This window comes from Drosophila erecta, unplaced genomic scaffold, assembly GCF_003286155.1.
Source record: "Drosophila erecta strain 14021-0224.00,06,07 unplaced genomic scaffold, DereRS2 tig00000055-arrow-pilon, whole genome shotgun sequence".
Lineage (NCBI taxonomy): Eukaryota > Metazoa > Arthropoda > Insecta > Diptera > Drosophilidae > Drosophila > Drosophila erecta.
In genome coordinates this window covers 19,227,813-19,252,601 of record NW_020825200.1, presented here as the reverse complement: position 1 = coordinate 19,252,601, position 24,789 = coordinate 19,227,813, and the positions used below count along the sequence as shown (strand labels likewise).

The 24,789-nt window shown below is 44.1% G+C and overlaps 6 protein-coding genes across 8 annotated transcripts; 3 read left to right on the top strand and 3 right to left on the bottom strand.

Annotated features, from left to right (window-relative positions):
- Positions 1-1,979: 1,979 nt before the first annotated feature.
- Positions 1,980-4,504, bottom strand: LOC6542000 (kynurenine 3-monooxygenase). Its single transcript, XM_001970541.3, has 3 exons — positions 4,116-4,504; positions 2,599-3,642; positions 1,980-2,534 (listed from the first exon to the last, which is right to left on the bottom strand). Exons 1-3 carry the CDS (start codon positions 4,227-4,229, stop codon positions 2,295-2,297), a joined length of 1,398 nt encoding a protein of 465 aa, XP_001970577.3. The 5' UTR covers positions 4,230-4,504; the 3' UTR covers positions 1,980-2,294.
- A 615-nt stretch (positions 4,505-5,119) lies between these two features.
- Positions 5,120-8,218, top strand: LOC6542253 (calcineurin subunit B type 2). The gene is made up of 4 exons (XM_001970540.3): positions 5,120-5,378; positions 5,607-5,646; positions 6,433-6,731; positions 6,786-8,218. The coding sequence occupies exons 1-4, from the start codon at positions 5,376-5,378 to the stop codon at positions 6,954-6,956; spliced, it is 513 nt and encodes a 170-aa protein (XP_001970576.1). The 5' UTR covers positions 5,120-5,375; the 3' UTR covers positions 6,957-8,218.
- Positions 8,219-8,284: 66 nt separating this feature from the next.
- Positions 8,285-9,047, top strand: LOC6541992. Its single transcript, XM_001970539.3, has 4 exons — positions 8,285-8,465; positions 8,528-8,607; positions 8,664-8,784; positions 8,844-9,047. Exons 1-4 carry the CDS (start codon positions 8,363-8,365, stop codon positions 8,954-8,956), a joined length of 417 nt encoding a protein of 138 aa, XP_001970575.1. The 5' UTR covers positions 8,285-8,362; the 3' UTR covers positions 8,957-9,047.
- A 1,104-nt stretch (positions 9,048-10,151) lies between these two features.
- On the bottom strand, positions 10,152-11,523 carry LOC6541852 (glyceraldehyde-3-phosphate dehydrogenase 1). Its single transcript, XM_001970538.3, has one exon. The coding sequence runs from the start codon at positions 11,341-11,343 to the stop codon at positions 10,345-10,347; it is 999 nt and encodes a 332-aa protein (XP_001970574.1). The 5' UTR covers positions 11,344-11,523; the 3' UTR covers positions 10,152-10,344.
- A 405-nt stretch (positions 11,524-11,928) lies between these two features.
- Positions 11,929-19,135, top strand: LOC6541832 (DNA polymerase zeta catalytic subunit). 2 transcript variants are annotated; one of them, XM_026979477.1, is made up of 12 exons: positions 11,929-12,132; positions 12,192-12,421; positions 12,479-12,723; positions 12,778-13,016; positions 13,080-13,524; positions 13,594-13,710; positions 13,774-14,181; positions 14,237-14,321; positions 14,384-14,470; positions 14,529-17,225; positions 17,286-18,380; positions 18,438-19,135. In XM_026979477.1, exons 1-12 carry the CDS (start codon positions 12,001-12,003, stop codon positions 19,051-19,053), a joined length of 6,396 nt encoding a protein of 2,131 aa, XP_026835278.1. In that variant the 5' UTR covers positions 11,929-12,000; the 3' UTR covers positions 19,054-19,135. The 2 variants fall into 2 exon arrangements, with proteins under 2 accessions (XP_026835278.1, XP_026835279.1); XM_026979478.1 differs by lacking the exons at positions 11,929-12,132; positions 12,192-12,421; positions 12,479-12,723; positions 12,778-13,016 and having other exon boundaries at positions 13,466-13,528.
- Positions 19,136-19,535: 400 nt separating this feature from the next.
- Positions 19,536-24,784, bottom strand: LOC6541773 (protein kintoun). 2 transcript variants are annotated; one of them, XM_001970536.3, is made up of 5 exons: positions 24,587-24,784; positions 21,919-23,340; positions 20,528-21,548; positions 20,333-20,465; positions 19,536-19,848 (listed from the first exon to the last, which is right to left on the bottom strand). In XM_001970536.3, the coding sequence occupies exons 2-5, from the start codon at positions 23,147-23,149 to the stop codon at positions 19,696-19,698; spliced, it is 2,538 nt and encodes an 845-aa protein (XP_001970572.1). In that variant the 5' UTR covers positions 23,150-23,340; positions 24,587-24,784; the 3' UTR covers positions 19,536-19,695. The 2 variants fall into 2 exon arrangements, with proteins under 2 accessions (XP_001970572.1, XP_026835280.1); XM_026979479.1 differs by lacking the exon at positions 24,587-24,784 and adding an exon at positions 23,808-24,142.
- Positions 24,785-24,789: the final 5 nt, after the last annotated feature.

Below are 24,789 nucleotides of genomic sequence, written 5' to 3'. Positions count from 1 at the left end.
GACGGCGGCAGCAGTACATCGTGTACAGTAGTACCTGCCTATAACTTTCCACGTTAAAAATCAATTTTTTGAAATCTCCGGCCATTTGTTCCAAATACATACATATGTATGTATTTATTTTAAAATAATAATTAAAATTAATTATAATACAAATTGAAATACAAGCCAGATATTCGCACCGTGCATTGACATTAGTAAATTTATATTTACGTTAAATAATTTTATAGCACGTTCTGGAAGTTTCTAGAGTTTAAATGAGTTTTGAAACCGTAAATTTATGTGGAGGCACACAGTGGAGAGGGTTATATGTGCTATTAAATATTATAAAAACCTATAGCCATCTCGATAATTAAATTTGATTGAGCTTGCCGTTGCCATTGCCGTTTCACTGTAGTGAGTGTGGGCAAAGCGGAGGCGCCGACAATTCTAGAGATTGCCATCGAAAAGTTCGCGAAACGGAATTAGCAACAACAATTAAGTCGGAAATGAGCAGCATACTGTCTCTCTCGCTTTCTGACTATACTAAGCTCCCCTCTTCACACGTACGGAAACAACCATGTCTTTCTACCTTCGGCGAAGAGAAGCTTTTAGAGCTTTTGAGTAGTAGGTCAAGAAATGCCTTGAAGATATTGTTTTTGTCCGGTTTTCACTTTTTAAGCCTAGTTTCTAACTGATTTATCTGTGCCTAAAAGATATGATCTACAATAAGGTGGGGGTGGCGAAGTGGGAGTGAGAGAGAGGAATAGAAGACGACTGAGCTTTTTACGATCACTTTGTTGTAATAACGAAATACCGGCCGGCGTTGGCGTTTCGAAATTGAGAAAGCGCCGACCTTGTGCTCTCTTTACTTGCCTCCCCTCTTTCTCTTTCCTTGGAACGGGTGTGAAAGAGCGAGAGGGTTGGGGTGGCAACCGAATGCTAATTAATTTAAAGCTTTCTCCCCGTCTCTGTCGCATCAGAAAAGCTTGCCGATCAGCGAGATATTACCATTTATGCATATGAATTATAGTCTTTATATAGGATCTAGCCCACTGATCCTTAAAAATCTGTAGAAACAAATAACAAGTGCAACTGCTGTGCGCTCGGGATGACGATCACGTGACCAAGGCTGCAAAACTGCGACTAGCAATACATAATTGGCGAAGAAGCTAAAATCACATTGTCAGGGCGGTATTCTTGGCTGTCGCCGATTCAATAGCTAAAGCGTCGAAACAAACCCAAAAATATTTTAACACATCCACCGGTTGATAGTCTCGTAGACCAAATGCGATGCGTAGTAGCCACGCGGTCAATAAGACACTTCAATTATTTTGCCAACAAACTGAATAGGGCATGTGCACGTATTTATAAAAACTGCGTGAATCCGCAGTAAACAATGATTAAACCATTTTTTCGACGCTCTTAAATTCCATCAATCATGTTGGTTTGTTTTCGGATGTGGCGCATATCGCCTAATTACACATAACTCACATATGTATGTATTATGTAAATTATTAGTATTATTAAAATTAATATATTTAAATATTATATTTCAGTAGCCTGATTTATGCACTGCATTTAATTATAAACTCTTTCCTGGTTATTTAAATATATTGTGGACAAAAGAAAACATTTTGAAATTGCATTTTGTAAGCGTTAGCTTTGTAGTTTTCTGATTGTACACATGACTCATTTGGACAATCTTTTCCATTGAGCTTTTCACTTTAGGGAATTTTAAAAAGTTAAACACCTTTCATTTAGCAAAACAGCCATAAATAAATGCAAACACGATGCTCAACAAATCCAACAGAAAGAATAAGAAGTTTCCTCAACAAGTTTGCAATTTCATAGTCTCGTCCAGAAAAGTCCAGAAATCTATAGATACAAAATGTTGGTTGTAAATGTTTACAATCTTATGCTGCTGGCAACATTTGAGTGCAACATACGAACACATTTCTATTCATATATGTATACATATACATATGTATGAGGCATCTGAACACATTAGTATGAATTTTATTGCCGTTGTTGTCATCGATACACAAATATGGTTTTAAAAAAGGTTAATCCACTTTGAAAGGTTTTACTGCTAATATCTTTTGACTTTAGATTTGCGAAATTGACTTATTTTATCATCAGCATTGGTATGCATATCCACATCTTTCATTTCCAATAATAGTTATGTAAGTACTTAATATATTTTAAATTTTCGTAAAATATTTGTGTACTATTTGATGAAAAAAGTTGCTGTTGTAAACGAATTCTAAAAGCATACTCTTTCGATTTTACAATTTTTAAAGATTTTAAAGTTTACTTCATAAAAATCGCTGTGCATATACAGCTCCTCCAGCCACTATGGCGCCCAAAATAGTGGCGCCGGCAATGCGCTTCAGCAGCTGATCCTGCCACTTCCGGTTTGCAATGCACTGACGGTAGGGCATACTGGAAAAGGAGACGCTGTTATAGAGAGGAATCCAACCAGGAAAGAGACGGAAGAGCAGTGTGTCCAGAGATTTCCGGAGCCGGAAGGTCCAGCGTTTGGTCAAGTCCCGCATCTGTAAAGTGGGGAATACACGAAATACAATATGAAACCTTAATAATTTTAGCTCCGAAACCCACCTCCACATAATTGTACATAGCCAGATCGCAAATGGCAAAGGCGTCTTGCCAGCGAGATTCGGTAAACAGGGCCAACGTCTGGTCCAGTGGCAGCTGCTTGGCCAAAATGTCGGTGAGTAGCGTGACATCCTCCATTCCAGCATTCATTCCCTGGCCGTAGTACGGAACCATCGCATGGGCGGCATCGCCCAGGATGAGGGCCTTATCCGCATAGTGATACGGCTTGCACTTGATGGACACTAGGAACTGTGGCTTGGTCTTGAAGAAGTCCTTTATGAGCTGTTGCTCTCCAATCAGGGGCAGTGCGTCCCGGAAGTTCAGCTTAAAGAATGCCAGGAGATCGTTTTGATTCTGAATTGTAGCAAAGACATCAAAGGGCATGGACAAGGTGACCGTGAAAGACTTATCCTGATTCGGCAGGGCAATCATCATAAATGTGTTACGCGGCCATATGTGCAGGTAGTTGGCAGGCATCTGGAAGTCCCCCGATTTCGAGGGTATGGAGAGCTCCAGATAACCCGTTTCTATGTACTCCTGGGAGTAGTTGAAGCCCGGCAAGCGGACCAAGTGCTGGCGTACGCTGCTGAAGGCTCCATCACAACCCACTATAAGATCTGCTTGCGCTGCTACAGCTTCCTTGGCGGGATTCCGGAATTCCATGGATCCCTCTCTCAGATTAGCACTTGTTAATTTGTGCTCGAAGTGGCAGTGGATATTGGGTAGCTTATCGCAGGCATCTAAAAGGACTTCGTTCAGCTGACGGCGTCCCACGGAGTACAGGCATTGATTGCCTATGGGATCATATAGGACCACACTGGAGTTCCCCCTCACATCGTGGAGCATTCTACCCCGCATTGGTATGGCGGTGGCCAGCACCTCTTTCTCGAGTCCCACGGCGGCCAGCGCCTTTCGCCCACGCTGGGAAAGAGCCAGATTAATACTCCTGCCCTGAACCACTAGGGCTTGGCGGATATCCTCCCGGTACTCGTACAAGTCCACGTGGTTGCCCATGCGGGCAAAGTTCAAGGCTGCCAGAGAACCCACCTAATGTTATGGAGAAGAAGATGCACAGAAAACGAGATAAGAGCACTATATCTGGAACCAGGGATTTGGAAACACTAAAGATAAGGCATCTAACTATAGTAGCATAAATGGAAGATTCTTAGGCTTGATGCATGCACGATTTATAAGTTGAAAATGATGTGGAAAATAATTCGAAATTTACTTTCTAGTATTCTAAAACTATTATTATAATTATAACGATGTGTATTTTATTATGATCAAGTGGTATACCAAGCATTGAAATATTCCGTCTCAACATATTTATAATATTTAGATTAGATTTGTACGCTCACTTAAGTCAAAGTACTGACTACTCTACTCTTAATATAGAGCATATTATGTAAGTGGTCTATTTTTATAGACTATATAGCTGTATATGATTTCGTATCGTGTTTAAAACATGTAACAATTGTATATTTCAGTTAACTCAACTTATAAGACTTTATCACACTTACAAGTCCTGCTCCTACAACCGCCACCCTGCGCCGTCGTCCATGTCTCTCGTTTCCGGCAGCTTCTGTAGACTCCTGGCGGCCGTTCACCTCCTGGCTGATGATTCCTGGGCTCATGACTGTTCTGGTGGCTTGTTGGCAGCGAAATGAAGATGGGATTGAGATGGAAGCCAGTCAACTGGCTGGGGAAATGTTTAACCAAGAGATTATGTCAGATGGGCAGTAAATGGTATCTATTGTTGTTTGATGTTGCTGCGTGAAGCCAACAAAATGCAGCGGCGTAGCCACAAACATTCATCTTGGGGCCTCTTTCCTAAGTTGAGGTGAAGAAAATTTAGGTTTTATACCCGATACTCGTAGACCAAAAGGTTTTAAAATATTCGTTCGGAAGTATGCAACTGTTTTAAGCAATCTAAATATAAATTCACTAAACATAAGTAATGGGAAAATGTATTAATATAAATTAAAATTTACAAACTGTTTTAATTTTTCCTTATTACATACAATGTTACATGTTACAAAATGTTACAAATTACATACCTATGTTAGGATAGACAAGGAGAAAACATAAGATTAAGCCTACACAGAATTAGAGATAAGGAAACATTAGATTAAGCCAGTTCAAGTTACATGATATGATTAAAAATTTTAAACAGATAAGAACTGTAAATGGTGAGTGAGTCAACACTAAAGATTACTAATGAAATGGAAAACGGTTTGAATAAATATTATTTTTGCACTAAACTGTGGACGGAATGTCCTCCTCCAAAAATGTTTATTCAGCTATAAGTAAAATTACTTATTACCTGAATGGGTAACAAATTTTACATTTTAAGAATATTTATAAAACAAGTGAGATGTTTTCCATACAGTAAGCAGGTGATTCATTCAAGAATATTGGTAAAAGCCGCGTTAATTTAAATTAAAATGACAAACCCTGCCCACCCTGTCAACGCGTTGCCAACGATAAGCTTTCTGGTATTTGTTCCTGCGCACCAAGGTTTTTTTTGTCGCTCGAACCACGGTCACACCAAAAGCTGCTGTGGAAAAACTCATGCACAATAGAAAATAGAAAACGGAATATTTCCACAACAAAACCGTAATTCGGCGCCCCAAAAACCTCAGTAGCATGTGCAGGATAGCCCTCGGCGTTGGACTTTAAAGGAAACTAGAGGAAAACCAAGAGCGGAACGACGAAAAAAGAGAACTCTATTCGTACTCTATAGATAGCATCCAAGGAGAACCACAAAAGGCGAAACCAAAATGGTAATAAAATGCCACCAAAATATGCGAAGAACAAGTGCCAGAGGGGAAGGAGGGAAGAGGCGGACAGCGGAAAAGGGCGAACAGTGAGCGCAGGAAGGGAGTGGGAGCCTGTACCGTTATAAAGTCAATTTGCGTTCCGCGTTTCTTTCCACCCCCCCACCTCTTCATCTCTTTTGGCATTGCAAAATATTAAAATTCCCCAATTAACATATACATTTTTAACTGCAGGGAAATGAAACATCACTGCCCATGGAAATGTGTTCCAATTGTAAGTACGAAATAGTTCACTCAATGTCATTTAAACGGAATGGCAGCTGTTTATGAATATGCAAACATGGGCATATAGAAGCGTCCGTTTAGATACGGTATGCATGTACGAATGTACGCACGTATGTACATATGCATGTATATATGTATTGTATGTAAATACGCGAATGGCCAACAAAAGTGGAATGCAAACGAAACGTGGCGTAGAAATACAATTTTAAATTCCCAAATCTTATTCCGCACCATCACGAGATCTTACACCTAATCATCCCATTTCAAAATTGACATTGAGATTGTGTCTTTGTCACAATTTGTCTAATATCTGATGATCGACAGACAAGATTATGCTAAATATAAATCGACAACAATCTTAACCAGAAGCTCGAAATATGGGCTTACTAACATGGTGCATAAATTGCAGACATGTGCAAATTATGTTTAACTAGTTACTTAATAGTACCTTAGCTAGAATATTAATTGAATAACTTTTGTTTTAATTTTGTCAATTATATTTGTGACAAGGTAGAACTTTCATAAGTAAAATTACTTACAAGTTCTTTACAGATACACATGAAAACACACCATTCAAAGTGTTTAAAACATTTATTGATTTTAAATAACGTTATAGAAATTGTATAACGATTTTTAAATTATAAAAAAAGTTTTAAGAGAAGATAGCTTATGGAAAATCCACTGTAATCATACTTTAAGCGCTCTTGTCACTGCAGTGCATAAGGAATTCGAATTTCGAACTAAATCTTTTCCAATATTTCCCGCTCTTCTCCAGTCGACGCCGATGAGATCCGGCGGTTGGGCAAACGTTTCCGGAAACTTGACCTGGACAACTCGGGCGCGCTGAGCGTGGACGAATTCATGTCGCTGCCGGAGCTGCAACAGAATCCGCTGGTGCAGCGCGTGATCGACATTTTTGACGCGGACGGCAACGGCGAGGTGGACTTCAAGGAGTTTATCCAGGGCGTGTCCCAGTTCAGCGTCAAGGGCGACAAGCTGTCCAAGTTGCGCTTTGCCTTTCGCATCTACGACATGGACAACGATGGCTACATTTCCAATGGCGAGCTGTTTCAGGCAAGACCCGCGAATTTTACGCTAAGCTTATCGCACTGAAAAGTTGTTTTAAAGGTTTTAAAGATGATGGTCGGCAACAATCTGAAGGACACGCAACTGCAGCAGATTGTGGACAAGACGATCGGCTTCGCGGATAAGGATGAGGATGGAAAGATCTCGTTCGATGAGTTCTGCTCTGTGGTCGGCAACACGGACATTCACAAGAAGATGGTAGTCGATGTCTAAAATAGGTTTAACGCAGATCCTTTTCTACGCGATGTTATTTATTTATTTTATACACGTCGGCATCCTTCGATTGTCACTATCACCACTATTCATATGGTTATTATTTTTGATCGGCGATTCTCTAGTTAAATATTGTTATGAGCCTTTGGCGAGCCAGTTCAGTCAGTCAGTCAGTCATTCAGTCAGTACAGCGATCGAAGGCTTAGGGGAGTAATCGCGAATGCAATGTTGTTATCCTAAGTTGAAAAGTGGAATAATGCGCCTCCTACTTACTTCTTAAATATATACATCTATATACTTATATATAAATGCATATATAGTCATAATTTATTATACAAATATACATTTAAAGAATTCAAAAACCCTAGAAGCAAAACTAAACTAAAGCGGAAACCAACTTCGTGCAAGTAAAGGCAAATAAAGCAAACCAAGTTGAATCAATGCTTTTCGAATCGGTAAATGAGAGTTCTCCACTTTCGCTCTATCATGTTGATGTTATATTTCTAATTCTCCTGTGATTTTGCCAAAAACAAAACAAACAAAACAAATCGAAATGCAACAAATCGAAATATGAAGTATGATGAGAAGGACACAAGCACGGGGCAGCTAAGCAACCTGCCCGAAGGAGCTCTCCTCTATTGACTTAGTCTAATTTACACGTTGTGTACTTTTTATATATTTATACATACCTACTTATACTAATCGAATGTTATAACCTACGTATTTTTATATATCTTGACTAACTTGAAAACACCAGAGGAAGGCGAAGTTTGCCAAGTTTCTTAAGTCTACCTTAACCAATTTAACGCCACTTAACTCAAATTAAACGATTCTCACGCAGAATTATGCCTCGAAAGTTTTCTAAAATATGATAAATTTTGCAGTTTATAAAGCGAGTTAACTGAAAATCGAATAATTATACATCAATACATATGAAGCAATGCCGTGCGGTGCGAAGCGCTCTTGCAGTAACATTTTTTTATACCTAATTATACTAGTTAAAGATGCAAAAAACCAAATAGTAAAAATGCATGTTACAAATTTTACAATTAACAAATTTTTGCACACTCGCCACTCAATTTGTTAGCTAATCAATTCCATTGCATTATTCAAAGTAATCGACTCGAGATCATATCTCATTGTAAAATGGTGTAGCCAATTAGCTGGGACTCCATCGATAGGCCCGCATGGAAGGCTCAGCTTGCTGGCCAGTCGAAGCAATAATAAGCAAATCCTTCAATAAAATTATAATTATACACTAACGAACATAGGTTTTCAATGGTTGCGATGGTGAAGCTACAGCAAGATAAGATAAGGTCTGCGGCAAAAGCTTGCTCACTTTTGAGTACTCCTTTTCAGTTGTGAAATAATCAGCGGTCTGCAAGGTTCTCTGTGGGATCGGAAACATGTTGAAGCTGGACACCAAAGGAGGAATCATCTGCTCGGGCTGCCTGTCCATAGCCTTTGCCATAACCTATTTGGCTTTGAGGGACGATTACTTCTGGAGAAGTAGGAGTATATACAAACCATTCTCGGAGATCTTTTCGATGCATAGTGCTTTTTCGTTTTAGATGTACTTTTCGAACTGGGGATACACATTTCGTCACTGCAGATATTGGCCAGCCTGGTTCTCATAGCAGGAGCTATAAAGGTTAGTAAGGTACACACATCACAGCCCCAACACTCTTATCACTTTGCGCAATACAGCAAAACTACAAGTTATTTGTGCCATGGATGATAACCACAGGATTCTTTATGTACCTGATGGTTTATCTGGTCTTCGGAGAAACGTGGATACTCGGCTCGGCGATTGCGGTCCCGTTCATAGGTGGGGTAGTTAGCAAACAGGCATTAAGCACCTATTTAACCAAAACTATGCACTTTCAGTCTATCTGGGCTGCGCCTTGTATTCGGTGCAAAAGGCCTTAGACAGGATGCGCAAGGAGGAGCCACCAGCATATACCAACTTGTCCGACAAGAATTTCATTAATCATATATAGAGATTGTGACCACTTAAAATGGAAGCAAAAAGTATAAGGGTAGATCAGATAGCTGGAAAATAAAAGTTCATTAAACGGTATTTGAATCAAACCTAGAACGTTGTTTTTTCTTATCTTTATTAACGCTTATCGCGTTGTTAAAGGGGCAATAATTATATTTAATATGGTAAAGAACTTTTCAACGGTTTTATTATATTTCTAAAATATTTTTTCACTTGATTTGCCATCATTAAATTCGCTTAACTCCCACAGCCGTCCAAAACTGCCACGCCCACAATTTTTCGATTTTTTTTAAAATCTGCCATGCCAATTTCTATCGGTATGCCAAAAAAGGTATTGGCACGCCCACTTTTGAAATATGTGTAAATTTTTGTTCATTTTATTATTTGTCTTTTCAATTTCTAGCGTCCAAAACTCCCAGGCTATCTTGTTTTTTATTATAATTTTACCTTAGTTATATGAACAAATATATTATGCCATTTATTTTTACATGTAAAGTACTTCTTTTTTCCATAGCACAAGACTTGGTCTAGTTACACCAAAAGAATATATTTATAGTCCGATTTCTCCAAAACTTCTTATATTTAAAGAAATATTAAAATTCTGAATTTAAAATTCTAAAATGAGAGCATTTTTCAAATATCCCGCTCTTTGCAGCCCTGGCTGATACTAATCGATTCGATTCTGTAATGCCGAAAAGCTATGTACCAAGCAGCATATGACCTTCCATGACCTTGGTTGTACTCATGAGAAAGCAGCTTTGGATAAGAATGCAGGTCGATATTGTACATATAACAACAAACCATCTTTCCACAAAAAGAAAAGAAAACATATATGAATGTGTATATAGGGTAGGTTCAATTGGACGTTATAAGTTGTCTTCCCGAAAAATCGAAAGCAAACAAACAGCATCCGCACAGGGTTCCAAGTTCAGCGATAAGAAAATAATACTATCTGTTTGTTATCTGCGAATTAAAGACTCCCAGAACTGGCAACAACATAAGTACATAAATAGAAACGTCGTTCCTTTAAGTTTTGGGTGGCTCCCAGGCGAAACAGAGATACTTTCTACGTATATGTGGCATACCTCAGCCAAGTCTGCCTGTCGATGCCCTGATATAACCTTCACACGCCCTTCGGCTTACACAAGCAATGTTCATTCTATGCACAAGATTTATTTTTTAAATAGCTGGCATTTAAATACAGTAACAGGGCGATACTTTATTCAACAACAATAAATAGATTTGCGTAGTTATGGCTATTTTGTGCATTCGAATGGTAACTTTAAGAGCCAACCAGGAAAAGCATTTTCAATTGCGCGCCTTTTGGATTATGCAACAGTGATTCCTGACCAGCTGCTGGGCCCCGGGTTTGTACGATTGTGGCGCTTAGTCCTTGCTCTGCATATACTTGATCAGGTCGATGACGCGGTTGGAGTAACCGAACTCGTTGTCGTACCACGAGATTAGCTTGACGAACTTGTCGTTCAGCGAAATGCCAGCCTTGGCGTCGAAGACCGACGAATGGGTATCGCTGAGGAAGTCGGTGGAGACAACCTCCTCGTCGGTGTAGCCCAGGATTCCCTTCAGGGGTCCCTTGGACGCCTCCTCGACCTTAGCCTTGATTTCGTCATAGGAGGCTCCCTTGCCCAGGCGGACAGTAAGATCCACCACGGAGACATTGGGAGTGGGAACGCGGAAAGCCATGCCGGTCAGCTTTCCATTCAAGGCAGGGATGACCTTGCCCACAGCCTTGGCGGCTCCGGTGGCGGCCGGGATGATGTTTTGGGCGGCGCCACGTCCATCGCGCCACAGTTTGCCAGAGGGACCGTCGACGGTCTTCTGGGTGGCAGTGGTGGCGTGCACGGTGGTCATCAGACCCTCGACGATCTCGAAGTTGTCATTGATGACCTTAGCCAGGGGAGCCAGGCAGTTGGTGGTGCAAGAGGCGTTGGAGACCACCTTCATGTCGGGGCTGTAGGCGTCCAGGTTCACGCCGCACACGAACATGGGCGCATCGGCGGATGGGGCCGAGATGATGACCTTCTTGGCACCGCCCTTCAAGTGGGTGGACGCCTTGTCGATGGTGGTGAACACTCCGGTGGACTCCACCACATACTCGGCTCCAGCGCTGGCCCAGTTGATGTTGGCCGGGTCGCGCTCGCTGAACACGGTGATCTTCTGGCCGTTCACCACCAGGAATCCGCCCTCAGCCGCAACGGTGCCCTTGAAACGACCGTGAGTCGAGTCGAATTTGAACAGATACACCATGTAGTTGACATCGATGAAGGGATCGTTGACGGCCACCACGGAGGCGCCCTTATCGATGGCGGCGCGGAGCACCAGACGGCCGATGCGGCCAAATCCGTTAATTCCGATCTTCGACATGGTTGAGTTTCTGCTGTCTTTTCACTTTTCCTCTCGTTCAGTTTCAGTTCGCTATTACGACTGCCGCTTTTTCCTTTTTCCGGAGCTTTTTTTGCAAACTATGAGTCGGTTCCTGCGGGGGTGACGGTGGGTAGATGAGTATTTCGCCAGCGCGCTGCGAAGGTCACACTTCAATTAAGCTAATGAGTCGCCTGAAATAAATCGATTAGAATCGAATTTAAAACGTTAGATTTTGATAAAGCATTCATATAAAGGGTTAGATTGAATGATGGTCCCAAGTACACCAAATTTTCGGTGCAACAGAAAGATGCTAACAACTTAGTTGTAAGACCTTTGTAATGGAATTACTTATTAAAATTTCGGAATAAAGTTAATTAAAATGTAAAGATTATAATGCATAAAACAACGTTTTGTATTCAGGCTTCCAGGTGATTTTACTTTTTATTGTTGCCAAATTTGTTTCTTAAGTAGTTTAATTCTAAAGCCCTTAACATAAATTACAAATTTTTACTCTAAATTAATAATTGTTTCTACGCATTCACTTTGAATTCAGATAGCAACAATCGATAGACCGATGTTTTTCGATTAATGGTCACTCTAATTTGAATTATATTAAAAACAAATAACTCTGCCAAAACAAATCTGTTCTTGGCCGAAATGGCAGCCGCAGCTGATGGAATCGATGGAATCTTCTCCGTCCGGCTGGTCATCGCGGATTTCTATATGGAGAAGCCGCAGTTCGGCATGGATCCTTGCTATTCGGAGCTGCGCGGCAAAGAAATCAAGCGGGTGAGCCGGTCTATTTCACCAATCATGAAAAACTGGGATAACGATTCTTCCCATTGCAGGTGCCAGTGATTCGGGTATTCGGCGGCAACTCCAGAGGCCAGAAAACATGCATGCATGTACATGGCGTGTTCCCCTATTTCTACATTCCGTATGACAAGAATGACTTTGAGTGCCTGGAGCGGGGCATCCTGCAGATGGCCATGCACCTGGACAAGGCCATCAATATATCCCTGGGCCAAGGCAGCTCCAACGCCCAGCATGTGTTCAAAATTCAGCTGGTCAAAGGCATGTAAGTTCTTCGTAAACGTCTTCTTGGTGTAAATCTCTAGCCGACGTACCTTTACAGACCCTTCTATGGCTACCATCGCATGGAACATCAGTTCCTCAAGATCTACATGTTCAATCCCCGCTTCGTACGCCGTGCCGCCAACCTTCTCCAAAGCGGCGCTATCCTGAGCAAAAACTTTAGTCCGCACGAGTCGCATGTGCCCTACATCCTGCAGTTTATGATCGACTACAATCTGTACGGGATGAGCTATGTGCATGTCCCGCTGGAGGTTCTCAAGTTCCGGCGCAGCCATGACGATGAGGGTAAGCTGGGCACATAATCTCTTCAAGTTGCTAACTAACCTATCTACCCTTTAGTAATCCCCTATGCGAATGTGAAGCCAGCGCAGCTGCTAGACATCATAAGCGTGAAGAAAGTGGCCTGCAGTGCCTTAGAAGTGGATGTCAGCTCAAACTTCATACTGAATCGGTTCCAGCTAGTGGCAAAAAGCAAGAGCAGCCAAACTAACCCAGGCATTGAGGCCATCTGGAATGATGAGAAACTGCGCCGAGAAAAACTTGTCGAGAAGCACACCAATGCTGGCGATGCGGAGAAGGTTCAAGCGGTACTCCGGGAATCCATGTTGTATTGATAAATCCTAGTCTTTTTTCCATTGTAGGTACCCGTTTTGCAATTACCGCCAACACAAGAACGTCATCGAATTGAAATAGCCGAGAGCGATATCTTCTACCGCACCGCTCTGGAGAGTAAGTTGATGTCACTGGAGCAGTCCACACTGTCCGAGCAAACGTTGTCGGATCAGACAACCCTTTCCAATGTAACCATGCAGACCACGTTGCCCGGCACAAAGGCGCAGAAACGCACGTTCAACTTGCAAAAACTTCTAGCCAACGCCGTTTATCCGGAGGAGTGCTCACAGGATCAGCAGCAACTGCTGGTTAATGCTTCCTTTATACAAAACCATGTTACCTGCGGTTACAGCAGCAATGTGTGCCAGTCAACCCCCAACGATGAGTCCGAATACATGGACGAAACTGTAGTGGATGAGGACCTAATTCTGAGCCTTACACAGCCTCATGGAGCGATACCTCATGATGCCACCTGTGGGTAAACGGTTGCCAAAACTGAAACTCCCTTTTTGTTAATAAACGAATTTTTTCTTTTTGCTTCAGTGAGGGAGGAGGATTTGGAACTTTTGGATGCGTTGCAGCTGTTGGAGGAGCAGAACGAAAATGAATCCCATGTGGATTTAGACAGCTCATTGGCCCCTTTGTCGCAACATAAAAATTGTGGGTGCTCTAAGGCATTTTTTGTTTATAATTCTATTATTGTTATGATTCTATATTTTGTAGTCGAACTGACACCCGGGCAGTTGGACAAGACGACTGCAGCTGCTGCTGCTCTCTTCGATGAAGATGACTCCGACGACGATGCAGACCAAGTAACCCGACATGATTTCTCCACCGTCCTCGACGATGTAGATGAGCTGTTGCTTAAGCTTACTCAAAGTCAGTTGGAGCCTGCGGAATCAAAGGAATTGAAAGCATCTGCTAAATTGCCGCAAGTCGATGGCGCTGACGATCGCTTACAGAAGACACCCATTAAATCGATCAGCTCCAAGCCAAAGTCGAGTCCTCCGAAGACTCCAACAACCCCAAAAGGTCAGACAAGCCTTCCCAAATCACCACGGACTCCGAAAAGCAGTGCGGCCAAAAAATATGCCCCGCTGGCTTTGACTATTGGAAACAGTTCAGCAAAGAGTGGGTAAAAGTGATAACGAACGTGCGGACTTTTGAAAACTATAACTAATTGCAGAAAGCAACGATGACTTCACAAAGAGAGAGGCTAACCCACGCCTCAGTTTGCAGCTAGACCAAGGACCAGGATCGGGAACCCTTCGGTAATCTAATTCTTTGTTTTCTTCATATGTAGAACTTTCAATGACCACCATTTCGTTTCTAGGCCAGAATTCTCTTTGCGCAAGAAAGTAGCCATGTCGGAGCTACGACGGAAAAGTGTTGAGGACAGTTTTGTGCTCTTAAAAAACGAGTATGATTCACTTATATTCTATACGGCAAGACGTTTTATATTGTTGTTTTCCTGATAGTTGCACTCCTGTTAGAAGTACCAGACGATCAACTCGCAATCTGGACAAAACACACATTATTTGTTCCCTCACGCCGAGGGACAGAAATCCTGGCTTGTCGGACATGTTCGAAACAGCTGACGGCAAGCAACTACCACCAGAAGAAGAGGTCAAGAAGCCGCGAAGGAGTACTCGTCATCAAGTTAAAAATAATGTACCCATGCCTGGGTGTGGGGGATCCTCTAAGATAGAGTCCCACAGGCCAGAAGGAAGTGGTTTTAATGAGCTTAAGCCACGGCGTAGTGCCCGCCATAAGATGAATCCAAAAAATTCCGATGAGTGTTCAAGCGAAATAAAAGCTACTATGCCACAAGTTCCGACTTTATGTCGTGGTAGACCTCAAACAAAACCCAGTCTATCACAAAGCCCGAAACAAAATGATAAAACTAGCATGGAAGAAACTGTTGCATTAGAACAAACAACAAAAGTTTCTTGCACTAACTCAAGGAGTCCCCAGCAGCAGCAAAACTCAGATTCTGAACAGTGTGATGATGTGAAAACTAAACCGAAAAAGGATGATGAATCCCCAAAAAGCAGTGCGGAAAACTTACAAAGTGGACTTTTTCCACAGGAACCTTTTGTTATTTCTTCTGGAAATCCAGCGAATTCAAGTGAGAAGAGCCAATTTGTTCCAAGCGATGATGAGGCCATAGAGTCCGACACGGAAAGCGATAATATAGTCACCAAACTTCGTAAAACACCCAACTTAAAACGCTTACGAAGGAGCTTTCGGTCGGAGTTGCTAACTAAGCAATTAACTCCTACTTTAGGCATAAGACCCCCTGAGATTCAGACCACTCCTCAGCTCAGTCCCAAAAGCAATGAAAGCAACACACCAGAGCTAATGAGAAGTTTCTATGAGCATTCGCTGATTGTGAACAGTCCGTCGGTTTTCAGTGACGTGTTAGATAGCCCCGAGATAATTCTGAATTCTCCTAAGTTTGCTCCACCTTCTCCCGATAGTAAATCCTTCGTGATTACTCCCTTGGAGCTGCCTCCATCCTACGATGAGGTGGTTCGCGGTAGCCGCAAAATGGACATCCCCGAGTACGAGTTCCAAAAGCCCTACTACAGTAATCCCTCCGATGTGAGCAAGGTAACGGAGGTGGGCTTCCTGGTGCTCCACATCCCGGGGAACAAGCTTAATGACTGTGAACCCTTCCAGAGCGTACTGGGCAATGATCGTGGCTTGGCCTCATGGCGTCGTCAGCAACTGATAGCCATCGGTGGCCCGGCAATGTTGCAGCGACATCGGGGAGAACAAAAAATACGGGAGTACTTCAGCACCAAACAAAAAATAGAAATCGAGCCTGCACAGCTAGCACCCAGCTGGCATGAAGCCCAGGTCTGGTTGAAAGCCAAACAAATTCTTCGTCAACGGGAGGAACCCAAAAATTCTTCCGATGACATAGACAGCCCCATCAAGATCAAACGGCAGAAAATCACTATGATGCTGCAGGCTGAGGAAGGCGATGGCGGCAGTGGGGATGAAGATGCTTGTGAGGAATTGGACTATAGTCTAAGCCTTACACCCTTGTCTCAAGCTAAAGATAAGTGCAGGGCAACCCCTATAAGTAGCAAAGCCAAAGAAACCGGAAAGAATCGCCTAAGGCGCGGAACCAAACTCAGCTTTAAAGAAAACCAGGAAGAGGAACCAACAAGCTCGCAGTCCAGTCAACAGAGCGTTTCCAGTAGCGCGGCCCAGGCGGAGCTAGAGCGTAGTTCCTTCCTGCGACAACTGGAGGGTAGTAGCCAGGAGAGGCAGCACGACCTCAGCTTTGGACTTAGCCACGCCACCTTGGACAACACGTTCGGGTTTAAGGTTAATTTGGAGAACCTGCAGCAGGCGAAATCCGACATTGATTGCAACCACCTGACCATCATAACGCTAGAGGTGTTTGTGTCCACGCGAGGTGATCTACAACCAGATCCCATGCACGACGAGATTCGTTGTTTGTTCTATGCTATCGAACACAGTTTACCGGATGAAAATCTTCCTAGCAAAGCCTGCGGATATATAATGGTGAATACAGCCCAGGATTTGCTGAGTGAAGGACCTTTTCATGGTATAGATCGAGATATTGAGGTTCAGGTAGTGACCAGTGAAGCGGAGGCGTTTGAGGCATTGCTGGCCTTGTGTGGACGGTGGGATGCAGATATATTTGCAGGGTACGAAATCGAGATGTCTTCTTGGGGATATGTGATTGATCGTGCCAAGCATCTGTGCTTTAACATCGCTCCTCTGCTGTCCCGAGTGCCGACACAGAAGGTCCGGGACTTTGTGGACGAGGATCGGGAGCAGTTCACCGATTTGGATGTTGAAATGAAACTCTGCGGTCGCATTCTGCTGGACGTATGGCGTCTGATGCGCTCTGAGATTGCATTGACGTCGTACACCTTCGAAAACGTAATATACCACATCTTGCATAAAAGATGTCCCTGGCACACTCCCAAATCCCTCACCGAATGGTTCGCCTCGCCCTGCACCCGCTGGATAGTAATGGAATATTACTTGGAGCGAGTGCGTGGCACTTTAGCTCTCCTGGATCAGCTGGACTTACTGGGACGTACTAGCGAAATGGCCAAGCTCATTGGCATTCAGTTTTACGAGGTGCTATCGCGCGGCTCGCAGTTTCGCGTGGAAAGCATGATGCTGAGGTGAGTGTAACCCTGAGCAGGCAAAAATATTCCAATCTTATGGTCTCTCTGTCTTCCTAGAATCGCCAAGCCAAAGAATTTGGTTCCACTTTCACCTAGCGTCCAGGCCCGCGCCCATATGAGAGCCCCGGAGTACTTGGCCCTAATAATGGAGCCGCAGTCACGATTCTATGCTGATCCACTAATTGTGCTGGACTTTCAGAGCTTGTATCCCAGCATGATCATTGCCTACAACTACTGCTTCTCCACATGCTTGGGTAGAGTAGAGCACCTGGGCGGTAGTTCGCCCTTCGAATTTGGGGCATCGCAGCTTCGAGTTTCCCGGCAGATGCTGCAGAAGCTACTGGAGCACGATCTGGTTACCGTTTCGCCGTGCGGCGTGGTATTTGTGAAGCGTGAAGTGCGTGAGGGCATCTTGCCGCGCATGCTCACCGAGATCTTGGACACGCGCCAAATGGTCAAACAGTCGATGAAGCTCCATAAGGACAGCTCTGCACTTCAACGGATCCTTCACTCAAGACAGTTGGGCCTTAAACTGATGGCCAATGTCACCTATGGCTACACTGCTGCTAACTTCAGTGGCAGAATGCCTGCAGTGGAAGTGGGAGATACTGTAGTTTCCAAAGGACGGGAGACCCTGGAGCGTGCAATCAAACTAGTGGAGAACAACGAGGAGTGGAAGGTGCGTGTCGTCTATGGCGATACGGATTCCATGTTCGTTCTTGTCCCTGGTCGAAATCGAGCTGAAGCTTTTCGAATCGGTGAGGAAATCGCTAAGGCCGTCACCGAAATGAATCCACAGCCAGTGAAGCTGAAACTGGAGAAGGTGTACCAACCTTGCATGCTGCAGACCAAGAAGCGCTACGTGGGATATATGTACGAGACAGCCGATCAGGCGCAACCCGTTTACGAAGCGAAGGGCATAGAAACTGTACGGCGGGATGGGTGCCCGGCAGTGGCCAAGATGCTGGAAAAGGTGCTACGCATTTTGTTTGAGACGCAAGACGTCAGCAAGATCAAGGCGTACGTGTGCCGGCAGTTCACAAAGCTGTTGTCGGGCAGGGCCAACCTACAGGACCTGATTTTTGCCAAGGAATTCAGGGGTCTTAATGGATACAAGCCCACGGCTTGTGTACCAGCACTGGAACTCACGCGGTAAATAAGGATATATTCCTATGTTTTTCCTAAATTGTATAATGACACTTCTTTCAGAAAATGGATGCAAAAAGACCCACGACATGTGCCGCGTCGGGGGGAACGAGTCCCTTTCATAATAGTCAACGGCCCGCCGGGCATGCAGCTAATCCGCCTGGTGCGCAGCCCGCACGACATCCTGGGCAACGAGGGTCACAAGATAAACGCCATCTACTACATCACCAAGGCGATTATTCCGCCTCTAAATCGCTGCCTGTTGCTCATAGGCGCCAATGTCCACGATTGGTTTGCCAGTCTGCCGAGGAAGTTGCTTTTGACACCAGCCGTAGGAACCGCCAACGAGTTAGCGGGTGCAAGAGGTGCCAAGTCCACCATCTCCCAGTATTTCTCTACGACCAGCTGTGTGATTGATTGTGGCCGTCAAACCAAGGCAGGCATTTGTCCAGACTGCATGAAAAACGCCACCAAATGCGTAGTTGTGCTATCAGATAAGACAGCGCGCCTGGAGAGGGGCTACCAACTAACCCGACAGATCTGCCAGTCTTGTTGCGGACGGCTGGGTAGCCTCCAGTGTGATTCCCTCGACTGCCCAGTTTTGTATGTCTTGGAAGGAAAGAGAAGGGAACTCCAGCAAATTGAGCACTGGCACAAACTCCTTGAATACCACTTTTAATGCCAGTCCACAGGATCTCTCATTCATTAGGGATGTATATGTATTTTAACTTTCAGATTGCTTATAAAAGTTAAAATTACATGCATTGCTTCAGCCAGTGCTTCTAAACATTTAGATAGCTTATAGTCTACTTATGCATTGGGTGATCCTGTGGTGTGTAATACTAGAGGAATTGTTAACTATTGATATTGTTTAGGTTTATCGTGTTATGATTGTTATGTGAGCTGAGCATGGAGCCAATAAATGAGCGTTTGAATGTTTACTTAAAACTTTTAGTTTGCTAATTTGTAAGACATCAGTTGTGTTCCTCAATGAGAATGAATATGAAATTATTGATCTATAATAGGTTTTTCAGTTCAGCGTAGGATTTCATCTTTCATTTTAACAGTTTCAATGATTAACCGAATTACATAACACTTAGTACTTGATGATTTTTTGATTTCTGATTTAGCCCTGATTCGTGTTGCCTAATACAATTTTGTATATTTCCAATTGAGCAATTTGCTTCGGTACAAAAGGAATTACAGTATAAATATTAAAAACCGTAGCGTTAGATAACATATAAGTAGCATTTAAAAACCTTGAAAACATGCCTCTAAATCACTCAAAAAATATTAATATATTTATGGTTTAAATAACATCTTAATCATCCATTTCAAACATCATGGCGTTCTTAGCTTCCGATTCATTGTTGTTGCTGTGGGCACCTGGTGCTCCAGTGAGATCGAGTCCGCTGTCATGGAGCACGGACACGCCTTTTGGCTTGTTGCAGTTTCTTGATTGATTTTCTTGTTGCTGTAAGTTTTAGTAAACCTTATTAGTATTATGCGAAAGTACATATTTAATATCATCTAATACTAGACTAATAACGTTAAAATTCTCCATATTGTCTTAGCAATTCGGCTACATTTTTCACACCCTAAACATTTGCTCCCAAAGCTGATGCTCGTATTTCTGCGATCGTTTTCTGTCTTCAAGTGCATAAACTTTCCATTCCCGGGACTTTTCGTGTGCTGCATATCAATTAGCATAACTCGTTTAATTTTCTCAACATTCCTGCTATAAATAGAGCTCATTTCGGATTTGTTTAGTATTCGCACACGTGTAATACAATTCCCTAAACAAAGATTTAATCAATATTTATGTCTGGTGTGACGAAAATAAAGCCAAACTGCCCGATTTCGCTGATGGCCCCTAATTCAATTAGCAAGCTAACAACCTAACTGGATATTCGCAACCAGCCGGGATATTCGCTCAATTAACTAGATCTTGATCTCACCTTGAGGGCAGAGCCCCGTGATTCTTCGTAGTCGACGGAATCCCCTTCGCTGAGGCGACGATGCTGAGCCCGCAGCTTGAGATCGCGTCGCTTCTGGTTCTTCTTGCGCTGACCCAGGATGCTGGAGTCGAGTCTGTGCGATTAAGTGAATTATAAAATTACTGACCATTTTAAGGGGCTATAGCTGGTACTTACCGGAACACTTGCTTCATGATGTGATCATTAAACCTAACAGTCTTCTTGCAGCTCTCCGAGAGCCCGGCATCCGAACGGTCCTCCTCGGGAATGCCGCCGAATGAATGGGAAAATAAAGAAGTTCCGGATGCGTCCACGGAGCACGAGTACGAGGAGCAGTCATCAATGGAGGAGCAGCTGTCCGACATCGAGGGTCGGGGTCCATAGCGGCTGAATCGCTTAAGGATGCCGCGATGGGAGCCACCGGTGCTATCGTTACACTCCGAGTAGCTGCGTTGCTTGCGCTGCGGCAAATTAAACGTGGACTTCGGCTGAAGCTCAGAATTTTTAGTCAGTGGCTCCTGGAGAATCATATCTGCGCAGGCAGATTCGGATAGCGAGCGCTCCTTCTTGTTCCTCTTCCGTTGCTTCTTACCGGGCTTCTTGTTTTGCACCTGTTGCTGGTGCTGCTGATCGATTTCGGGCTCTTGATCCTGGTTCTCCTTCTCTTCCTCCTTTGTGCCGGGGCGAATGCTAACTTTCAGAGCCTGACCCTCCTGGTTGTGCTCGAATTTAATTTCGAACGGTGCATTCTCCTTTCTTGCGATAACTTTTTCCTTGCTTTTTACATTGTACTGGCCATGGACTGGGTACTCCTTGAGCTCTGTTGCATCCAGACCGGCCAAATAGCTAGCCGGAGTCTCGCTCTGCGATGTCAGGCACAGCTTGAGCACTACATTGTTGTCCCAGGCCTCTGCCTCCACGCTCTCGATGGCGGAATCCTCATGCTCCGCCGGCAGTTCTACGTAAAAAGCGTAGTGGGTGGGATAGTAGCCACTGCCGATGGTGGCGAACTGCAGGTGCAGGCTCCGCTGCTCTCTCAATTGCTCAATGGAGTCCGGTTGAACGTTGGGCACGTGCAGCACGAAGGCCATCACATTGTCCAGCACGTTGCAGTCAAACTTGCTTGGCAGTTGGTAGTGCACGGAGCTCTTTAGGAACGGGCTGTTGGAGTGGCGCACAGGCGCAGCAGTTGGCGAGGCTGAGGGAGCACATAAATTGATGTCATATTAATATCAAGACACACCTTTTCTTTGAACCGTAGATTTATTTGTAAAAGTATCCAAACAAAAGAAAACTACTAGCTTTGAACAATGAACAATAACTTTGTTATATTTTTAAAAATAACTAAATGCTTTTGCTCGTCTAGCATAAAAATTATAACATCCAGCGGATGGCAGTTATTTTAATATATAATATTCAAATATGGATCAAATCTAAAACCTATTACTAACAAAACGAAAACAGATCGAGCTATATGGAATAATCTTTTATAGCGACAATTTACATCGTGGAGCATGAATTCCCTAAACGATTGCTTTTAAATAAGTTATTTTAAATGGTATACTTACAAATATCGGAGATATCCGCCTTGGAATCGCTAAGTTCGCCATCAGGATCCTCCTCCACGGGCGATTCACTGTTGGAGTGCAGCTCCACGCCGCTGTCCTCGCGGCTGAAGTGGCGCAAGGTCTCGTGCATCTGGGCTTGCTCCTTGCTGCTTTTCCGCACCACTGGTAACGTGATGCTCAAACGGCGTAGGTCCGTGTCGAAGCGGGCCTGGCCCGCCTTGTCGTCCACGGTGAAGGGTAGGTCCAGCTTTAGGCGGTACTTCGCGCCCTGTCGCTCGCTGAACAGGTATACAGACTTGGACGTGACGTCCAGCTGGCACTCGGCTGTCGAACGGAGCAGGGGGAGCTCGATCTCCACGACAAGAGCGCGTGGAACCGTCACATGCAGCTTGGCATCCAGCTCGTCCGTGTACTCGGATAAGTCCACGTCGTGGCTGTGCTTGATCGAATACCTGGGCACAGTGAACTCCGGCACCGGAGTGGGCTTTGTTTTCAAGGGCAGGACGCGTGGCTCCGGTTTCCCGGGAGCGGGTGGCTGTGTGGGGAACATGTGCGCCAGAGGGTGTGGCTCCTGCTCCTCGGCCGTGGGATTATCGGCCAGCTTGCGTATCACAGTGGGACGGGGAATACCCTTGTAGTCCAGCTTAGGGAATTTGAGGTTAGCGCGATCCAGCGAGACTTTGTACTCACGCTCGACTGCGTCCAGTGCCGTATCGATGAGGCACTGCCGGAACTGCTTGTTCCGCTTGGCCAGGTGAAGAGCGTCGGGATGGAAGACCACGTCGAACACCTTGCAGTGGTTGTTTTTTGCATCGCAGTCATCCCGCGACGAGGTCTGGGCCATCGGAATGGACCAGCTCAGGCCACGGTTGCCGCTCGATGGATCCGTGGCCACCTCGTTCTTAGGCCTCTCGATCTCCTCAGAGCCAGCGATGTTGATGAAGCACTTGAGCTCGCCATCTAAGGCGGTCTTAATCACGAATCCCGGCTTTGGGTGGATGAACCTCACCTCCACACCACGCTCTTTTTCCAGCTGGGTGATCTCCTCCTCGTAGATCTTGCGATTCTCAGGGTCCTGGATCTCCTCCACGTAGTCGAAAAACAGCTTGCGGAACTCCTCCTGGCCAAAGGCCTCCTGGATGCGGTTGAACTCGTCCTTGCTTATGTCGAGCCGCTCATCGTCACGAAGTTTGGATTGTTTATTACGCGATCGGGTAGCAGATGCGGACATAGCTTTCTCACAAGAACACTTCACTCACGGAGGGATCTCTGGGGTCTCCTCTTATCGGCACTTTTACTACACAAATAACAATTTACTTATCAGTTCGGTTGGTTGTTTTGTTTGTTTTATTTGTTAGGGGTTGCTTAGTTTTGGGCCACGTTTCCTTGGCAAATGCGTTTGTTTTCTATTTCTGGAAGGTTCTGAAAGTACAAATGTGCATATAAGTACGGACGATCGTGTAAAATAGCTGATTATTACGTATGTATAACTGCAATATCAACAAGATAAGTTCCAGAATATCATTCGATTGCATCATATGACTGGTTTTTCTGTTCCGACTATTAATGTGAATATCTGGCTATTTTATAGATTTGTAAATAAACCTTCAGGGCATGACTGAATCTTATGAAACCTGGCGAAACTCTGGAAACTTTCCAATCGAGGCCGAGATAAGCCAAGTACCAGGTCCAAGGTTGCCCTAGGTCCTGACTAACTCGTAACCAAACACCGCTAAATATAATGAAATTCTGATCGGCAGATAAGCAAACAAAAATTAAATCAATGACGCAGAAAGGTCGCTCCCGAAAATCGCCGGCTATCCGCCGGAATTATGGGCGTTATGTAAGTAGATACATATGCGTGTGATTCTACATGACTACAAACTGACCACGAGTTGTTTTATTTGTCGGCCAATATATAAACGAACTGCGTAGTTTCTGAAATTCTAGGAGAACGCGTAAATGTTTTGTTTTTTTTTTTTCGTGTTTTGGTGCGATGCTTTCCCGACGAGCGTGTTTATAAGAATGAGAGCGCACCGCCCGAAACGCCGGTAAATATTGGAGGCTCTTCGCGAGGCGAAAAAGAGAGCGTCCTCTGCGCAGTGAGGGCCTTTTGATAAGCGCGAAAAAACCACTTGCCCCCAATTGTTTTTGTTTTGCGAGATTCTGCCCCGCCGCCCCTGCGCCCTCACAATTTCTGAATTCTGGCGCAACCCAACTAATTGTACAATAAACGACCACATCTCTACACACACACGTATGTATGTATGTACATATTGCGTCTGCCAACTGATATTACAGTCTTACATATGTATGTGCATATGTGCTGGGTGGGCGGTGAAGAGGGGGTCAGTAAGACGTTTCCCTACGGCGTGTGTATCTCCACTGCTTGGAAAACGAGGAAAATTATAACAGTTACGTGACCAAACACATGTTTGCGCTGGGGGAGGGGGAAAACTGTCGTTTGATCGATACGAGCTGAAACTCATTGATTTTCTGGACAAACCGGTCGCAGTATAGATGAAAACAATAACTAAACAAATTGTTAGTGTTATTCTATAGCACCGGGTAGATAAATTAGTTAATTTCACACAGGACAACAAACTAATGCCCCGATAACTCCTCCATCTCCGCCGATCTGCTGCTTAATTACTCCCTCTCCACTCACCTGAATTGGAAATACTTATGCTTTAGTGGGCACGACGACACTAAATACAATAATTGTCTGTGAAATGGGCTGTTTTTCAAAGGACTCTTTGATGAAGTTCGAGTTTGACGTTCTAGAAACTTTTCCGCTGGACCGGCTGCTCGTGTTTGTGTGTGTGCAGTGCTTTGGTATTTTTACTCAGGGCATTTGGGAAATGTAGGGGC

Coding starts and splice junctions, on each gene's coding strand:
- LOC6542000 (XM_001970541.3), bottom strand. CDS start 4,229: ATGAGCCCAGGAATCATCAGCCAGGAGGTGAACGGCCGCCAGGAGTCT. Junction 3,643..4,115: donor CGGTTGTAGGAGCAGGACTT/GTAAGTGTGATA, acceptor CCATAACATTAG/GTGGGTTCTCTGGCAGCCTT. Junction 2,535..2,598: donor CTATGTACAATTATGTGGAG/GTGGGTTTCGGA, acceptor CCCACTTTACAG/ATGCGGGACTTGACCAAACG.
- LOC6542253 (XM_001970540.3), top strand. Junction 5,647..6,432: donor CATGGAAATGTGTTCCAATT/GTAAGTACGAAA, acceptor GCTCTTCTCCAG/TCGACGCCGATGAGATCCGG. Junction 6,732..6,785: donor CCAATGGCGAGCTGTTTCAG/GCAAGACCCGCG, acceptor GTTGTTTTAAAG/GTTTTAAAGATGATGGTCGG.
- LOC6541992 (XM_001970539.3), top strand. CDS start 8,363: ATGTTGAAGCTGGACACCAAAGGAGGAATCATCTGCTCGGGCTGCCTG. Junction 8,608..8,663: donor TCATAGCAGGAGCTATAAAG/GTTAGTAAGGTA, acceptor TGCGCAATACAG/CAAAACTACAAGTTATTTGT. Junction 8,785..8,843: donor GATTGCGGTCCCGTTCATAG/GTGGGGTAGTTA, acceptor ATGCACTTTCAG/TCTATCTGGGCTGCGCCTTG.
- LOC6541852 (XM_001970538.3), bottom strand. CDS start 11,343: ATGTCGAAGATCGGAATTAACGGATTTGGCCGCATCGGCCGTCTGGTG.
- LOC6541832 (XM_026979477.1), top strand. CDS start 12,001: ATGGCAGCCGCAGCTGATGGAATCGATGGAATCTTCTCCGTCCGGCTG. Junction 12,422..12,478: donor ATTCAGCTGGTCAAAGGCAT/GTAAGTTCTTCG, acceptor GTACCTTTACAG/ACCCTTCTATGGCTACCATC. Junction 14,471..14,528: donor TTTGTGCTCTTAAAAAACGA/GTATGATTCACT, acceptor TTTTCCTGATAG/TTGCACTCCTGTTAGAAGTA.
- LOC6541773 (XM_001970536.3), bottom strand. CDS start 23,149: ATGTCCGCATCTGCTACCCGATCGCGTAATAAACAATCCAAACTTCGT. Junction 20,466..20,527: donor ATCATGAAGCAAGTGTTCCG/GTAAGTACCAGC, acceptor TTAATCGCACAG/ACTCGACTCCAGCATCCTGG. Junction 19,849..20,332: donor CACGGGGCTCTGCCCTCAAG/GTGAGATCAAGA, acceptor TAAAACTTACAG/CAACAAGAAAATCAATCAAG.